This window comes from Octodon degus, unplaced genomic scaffold (assembly GCF_000260255.1).
Source record: "Octodon degus isolate 3935 unplaced genomic scaffold, OctDeg1.0 scaffold00170, whole genome shotgun sequence".
Lineage (NCBI taxonomy): Eukaryota > Metazoa > Chordata > Mammalia > Rodentia > Octodontidae > Octodon > Octodon degus.
Window position 1 is genome coordinate 2,272,865 of NW_004524746.1, and position 6,575 is coordinate 2,279,439.

The following is a 6,575-nucleotide window of genomic DNA, read 5'->3' on the forward strand; positions in this document are numbered from 1 at the left end:
TAGGAAGATGAATTTATCTACTGAATGGCAAATGATCAATGCAGATTAAGTCAGATATACTTGATGGCATTCATAGTTTTATTTTTGGTCCTTAAAATGAAATGTGTCTACTGCATGGCTTTTCTCCTCCATTAACCGAGGTTCATGCACACAGACCTCTGAGGGCGCTTCACATTCTCCAGTGAGCACTCTCCATGTGAGAGTTCAGCAGGCAGAAGTGGAGCTGTGCTGCCAAGGACCTTATTTAAGCGTTGTTTTTAACTTCGAGTAAGTTCCCTTGAGATGTGCAGGCTTCAAACAGTTTGTTCTCCAGCAAGTTTTTCTCATCCTACATATGTTGTAAGATGAAGCAACCTACTGCTTTTAAATGCCAGTGATTGGATTCCCTTCCAATAAGGAAAATTACTAATAGTGGTGGGTTGAACATAATTAAAAAGGATCACAACTTTCTCTTTTTTTAGAGTCTATGAATTATGACAAGATTCTGGTCCTTCTGAGACCCAGTTTCCTCTTCTGTAAGATATTAGTCATGCTACTTACCGCACTCAAGCTTATTTCAGGAGGGACTCACAAGATCGTTTCTATGTGCCTCGTGCTGTGTACACGCATAGATGTAAACGGCAGTGTGCCCTTTCGTATTTCTCAGTCATCCAAATCACTTTTTCTTCTGTGGTGGGAATAATGTTTGTCTTTGTTTATAAGGAAAGCAAGACATTTTTGATAGAGCTATCTGCATTAACAATGAGATAAATAAATTTTAGATGTTTATAAAACAAGCAACTAATATGTTGCTCCTGGAAAAATTGGACTCAATTTGAAGTATTTGTAAATTTACCTGAGTGCACATGTACATTTAATGATCATTTATGCCTCATTCCAAGGAGATAAATATAGATTGCACAATTTTCCTGGTTAGAAAACTGAGGCTCTAAAAAGATGGGCTACTTGCTCAAGTTGCTCACAGCCAATACAAGTAGACCTGAGATCCTGCTCCTCTCATCTGTAGTCTTAAAATGCTTTTTAGCAGGGCATCATGCAGACAGGGATATCATCGCTGTCCTAATCTTTTTTATTTTATTTTATTGTTTTATTTGTGTGTGTGTGTGTGTGTGTGTGTGTGTGTGTGTGTGTGTACAGGGTCTTACTACACAGCTTGGACTCATAGTGGTCTCCTGTTTTCAGCCTGGGAGTACAGGTGTGCGCCACTGGGCCCGGACTCCATCTCCAGCTCAGCGTGCTTGGAGGGGCAGGGCCGGCATGGCATGCAGTGCCAAGGAACAAGCCCTGGTGCCTAAGGAAGTGCTTAGTCTGCTGAGCTATCTCACTGGCCACATCCTTATCTTTGAAATATCATTTCCAGTAGTTTTCTATACAACAGGACAGCTTTATACGCCTAATTTACCTGTGACATCTAATGACTTTATCCTCCTTTTAAATAAAGATGATTTACTCCCAGCAATAAGGTGAGGAAAGATAATGTCAGCAAAGGAAGCGCAGTAGGGAATACTCATGTATGTGCCTGCCCCAAGGCTTAAAGCCCAGAGTTCTCAGCTGAGTTAGTGTAAATCAGAATAGAATGGAAATATGAACATCAATGTGCAGCATCTGCTAATTTTCACCTTATTGGAGATAAAGTTACATGAGTATTTTGCTCCTTAAAAATGCTTTTCAAGAAAGTCTAGATAGATCCCAAACAAGTGACTTACCCAAGAAATCATAGCAAGATGTCTTCATAGACAAAGTGTCTCATTCTAGGAAGATAGTAATGTTGCAAAATTTAGTATCTGCACTATTCAAGGTTGTATTTTTTTCACACTTCACCTACAAGTTGTGCATCATGGAATCCTGAGATTTTTGGTTTTTAAGTTAGATTTGCTCTGGATTGGACTTTTAAATCTGTCTTGCTTGCACTGTGCTAGCTTTATGTGTTCCTTGATCTTTAGGAGGAATTATTTTAAAATGTCTTAAATGCCATTACTTTTTAATCTTAAATTACTTTATCATCCGTATCAAATAAGGACTTTCAGAACTCAATCTACAATAAAATTATCCTACCTTCTAAGATAAGCAAAGTATTAAATTTATTATACCCTTGATTTTTCAAAATTGCCTATCCAATGGTTATATTGAAAGAAAAGTAGAATATACCTTCTCTTTTCTCTGCTACAGTGCTCAGCACATTGTATGAGGAAATAATTACATATAAAATTTTATGTAGCGCAAAGCATCTTTATTTAATTCTAATAGCATCTTTTTGAAGTAGAGCAAGTATTAGTATCTCAATTTTGGAGGGGGTGAAAATAAAGGCAAAGAGCACAGATAAGTCATGTTAGACCACTGTACCCTGTGTTTTCCATTATCAAGACCAGCAATGTTTGTGTTTGAAATTTTGATTAACTTGCTTCGAAATTTAAGGTTTCAAGGGCAATGTTGGTAAACTAGTTAGTCAAACAGCAGAGACAATGGGATATACTTGTCAAGATACAACTCACCTTTACTGTTCATTACTGTTTCTCTGATTTTAAGGACAGAAGCCCTAGTGACACGGGTCATCCATGGATGGCACTAAGCTTTCAGACTCTAGGCATGTTTTCAGGGTGGGTTTCAGAGTTTCCAAGGTTCGTTGCTTAAACACTCAGTAACTTTATCCAATAGTCCAAAAAGTATGTGTCTTCTGGGTCACTTTGTTGGCCTTAGGCTAGCTGAGGTCACCCAGCTCTGGGCTGCTGAGTGCCTCTTGGTCCTAGGGTCTTTCGCCTGTGCTTCTCCTGGTTGGTTACAAGTGAGATTTTCATTTACCTCACTCAAGATAAGATTGCTGGTGTTCAGGATATCCAGAGAGTGTTTGTCTTCATCAAAGTAACTCAGCACAGACACAAGAAAAGACAGCATTTCTGCTATGACTTCTATGAATTGCGTTCATTTCATTAATCAAGAATTGCTTTTGCAGGAATTCTTCCCTGGAAGATGAGAACATACAAAAGCCACAAATGTCACTTGATGCAACTGACACTAAAAAAGGTAAAAGCATAAAGTCTCATTTGTTTCAACATCAGAGTAACTATTTCCTGGCCCAAAGACAGAAAGATGTTTGTGTTCCTTAGCAATCAAAAGTGAAATTAGGTAAAGAAATGCCATTTTATTTCAAAATCAGCAGTTTCTTCTTGAAGCTAATAGAGTTGAAAGAAGTATACAGAAATAAGTTTTCTCAAAAAGCTATTGCAGGGCCTCAGTAGAATAAGTGCTTGCCTGGCAAGCGCAAGGTCCTGAGTTCAATCCCCGGTACCACAAAAACAAACAAACAAAAAATGCAGGTAAAACTAGAATGTTAACAAAAGCTCACTTTAATAGCATACAAATTGTTCATAAAAACCAGAAATTCTACTGCTATTCATTTCAAGGAAACAATTAGGAATGTATAAAACTGAAAATAAATAAAAAATATTAGAAGCTAACACTATTACCATAAGAGTAGTTTGGATAAATTTATGAAGTTATATTCAATGAAAATTTAAGGTCATTTCAACATAATGGAAAATATTTATGTCATGATAGACATTTAGTGTATATTGTTCAATGTCACAATTGGCTATTAATGACATGAATCTCAAGCAAAATTAATGTTGACTTCAATCTTTTTTTGTTTGTTTGTTTGTTTGTTTTGCGGAACCAAGGATTGAAGTCAGGCCCTTGAATTTGCCAGGCAAGAACTTATTCTACTGAGTCATCTCCCCGACCCCTCAATCTTTTGTCTTTTTCTCTTCTAAAGAATATCTGAAAATTTTCCATAAAATATGTATAATCTAAACAAAATACTAAAAGATGTTCCCACTCATATTCTGTACTTTATTTTTTTATTTTGTACATAATATTTTTTTCATAATTTTATTGAGAAACAAATAGCAATGAGACAGTTTCAAATCAAATTGGTAGGACAGTTTCAATAATAACACATTGCATACATTCTTCCTAGTGGTTAATTGCTATACAAGATGTGGACTTGATATCCTATTTACAAACACCAAAAATTGAAAGCTCTTCCTATTACAGACCAGAATTTACTCCAGCAGCTGTCCTGAGTGTGTGTGCCCTAGCCCTGGTCAATAGCAATAGTATCACCTGAAGGTTAGAGGTTCAGGATCTTCTAAAACAGGATCTCAGCATTAGGGCCAGTTATCTGCATTTTATCAAGCCTTTGAGGTGAGTCTCAAGCATGCTAGAGTGTGAGGACCACAACATGTCTATGGAAGGAGAAGCAGTGAACACTGAAAGATGAACGTGTGCTATGGCTGCCTTTTTCATTCCTATCATTTTTACCTTTATATTAATTATTTAAAATAATATGCATATTTGTACTTATTCATTCACTTCATAAATACCTATTAAAGAATTTTCTAGATAGATATTTGATTAGTATGGGGTAAGAAGTGGAACCAACTAGATACAGTTTTTAAATTCTAATGGTTTGGGAAATTAAATTCCTCGGATCACACAACTAGCAGAGAGTTCAGTAGATTACTTTCAGGCAAAGAATGGCATTTAGGCCACTAGTTTTCTTCCTTAATATGTTCCTGAGTGAAATAAGTATTCTTTTGAACTTTGAGTCAAATAACTGATTTTGTTGTGGTTATCAGCTTTACTTAGAAATGCTCACTGATGTAATGAGAGCAAAAGAAATAAAACATGCATTTTACTAAATTATTATTTGTTTAAAATAACAAAATATGTGTCTTCAAATCTTAATAGATTTTATTTTAAATTTATGTTTCTTTTAGCTGCAGGTCCACAAATTTTGAATGAAAATGAAGATATACAATGCAGTAATGGTGAGTTGAGATTAAAATTCAGCAATATAATCAAACATTCAGGTATAACCCTGCTTTTTAAAAAAATGCTGATTTTTGCATAATATAATTATCCTTAGGCTACTCCTTTTAAGCATATTTTTAAGAAGTTGCTTTTATGGTTGAGACAGTATCTGTCACTTTTGCATAAAAAGAATATTGTAAGTTATCTATCTTGGAACATTAACTAATGCTTGGATTTGTGTTTATTTATCAACAGTAATTTCTAAAGTTGTTTTCATGGCTCTGAGTGATTCTCAGACTTGACGGTCCCTCAAGGGGAAGAGTTTGGCTTAGCAGCCTGACACATCGATCTTCAGGGTTCTCACCCTTGATGCGATTTCTCTCTAGCCAGGTGATCGCTGTGTTGGACAGTGCTTGAGTGGAGTTATGTTGATAGTGCTACACTTGAGCCATTTTCAATTTATTTTGTTAAAATGCATGAATTTTTACCAAACTATAATAAATATATGTATATATAGTTTAAATAAACTTTAAATTAAAAAGACAAATTTTTCACTCTGATTGGTATTATCACAACAGTCATGCAAATGTATCTTTCAAGAAGCCTAACTCCTTTTTAAAAATCTCAAGGTTTTAAATGCCTGAGCTGGATCTTTTTTATTTATTTATTTTATGTATTTAGTACAGGGTCTACAGGCTCTCACTACACGATCGGACTCTTAGTGATCCTCCTGTTTTCAGCCTCCTAAGCGCTGGGATTGTAGGCGCATGCCACCACGTCCAGTCTCAATCGCCATCTCAGCATGCCCTGGGGGCGGGGCTGGCATGGCAAGCTGGGCCATGGAACCCCTAACCCCTGTATCTGCCTCAGCTGGTGCTTTAATCTGCTGAGTTATGTTGCTGGCCTTGACCTCAGCTGGATCTTGAAGCTGGGTCTTCAGGTTCTTTGTTCAATGCTCCTGAATTTTCTTAATATGCAGTAGTGTATGGTGCAAAAAATAAGATTTCTGTATAGTAGACTTTTTAGTCAATATGTATCTTTTATTTTGCTTTTTTTTTGTGGAGCTGGAGATTGAACTCAGGCCATTGTGCTTGCCAGGCAAGCGCTTATTCAACTGAGCTACCTCCCCAGCCCAGATTTGTTTCTGATTTATGTTCTCTGAAGAACATTTCTTGACAGGTAAGTGTATTGATAACAAATTCCCTGATAAAATCTTTATTTCTCCTTCACTTTTTTAGAAGGATAACTAGCTCAGGCTGTCATAAGGGCTGGTCTAGTGCAGCTTGTGGAGCTGGGGATTGAACCGCAGTGCCCTGCACCTGATTGAGTTTGCCCAAGCAGGCACTTCAAACAACTGAGCTAACCCACAAGCCCCCTCTCCTTTACTTTTGAAGGAAAATTTCTTTGGAACACAGAATTATAGGTTGCTATTGTTTTTGGTTTTTTCCTCTTAACATAAAACCATTTCACTTCTTCACAAGGGAGAGTGTAAGCTCTCCCTTGCACGGCTTTCAACATTTATTTCATCTTAGATTTTCTGGAATGTGAACATAATATATGTAAGTAGTGTGTGTGTGTGTGTGTGTGTGTGTGTGTGTGTTCACTGATTTTGCTTGGTGTTTTCTGCGTTTCCTAGATTTGTTGTGTGACATCTGACATTTATTTGGGGACACTTCTCATTGTTTCAAATATGTTTCGATTTTTTCTCCTGCTTGCTCCACTCACTACACATGGTTACACCTTCTGTAGATTTCCCACAGTTCCTG

The 6,575-nt window shown here is 36.7% G+C and overlaps 1 protein-coding gene across 3 annotated transcripts in view; it reads left to right on the forward strand.

Moving 5' to 3' along the window:
- The window catches only part of Cped1 (cadherin like and PC-esterase domain containing 1), a 296,384-nt gene that overhangs the window by 153,075 nt on the left and 136,734 nt on the right, over positions 1-6,575 (forward strand). For all 3 annotated transcript variants that reach the window (XM_004643315.2, XM_023703413.1, XM_023703414.1), the window contains exons 13-14: positions 2,951-3,021; positions 4,776-4,826. In XM_004643315.2, the coding sequence (XP_004643372.2) occupies positions 2,951-3,021; positions 4,776-4,826 (122 nt within the window). The remainder of the gene's footprint in view (positions 1-2,950; positions 3,022-4,775; positions 4,827-6,575) is intronic.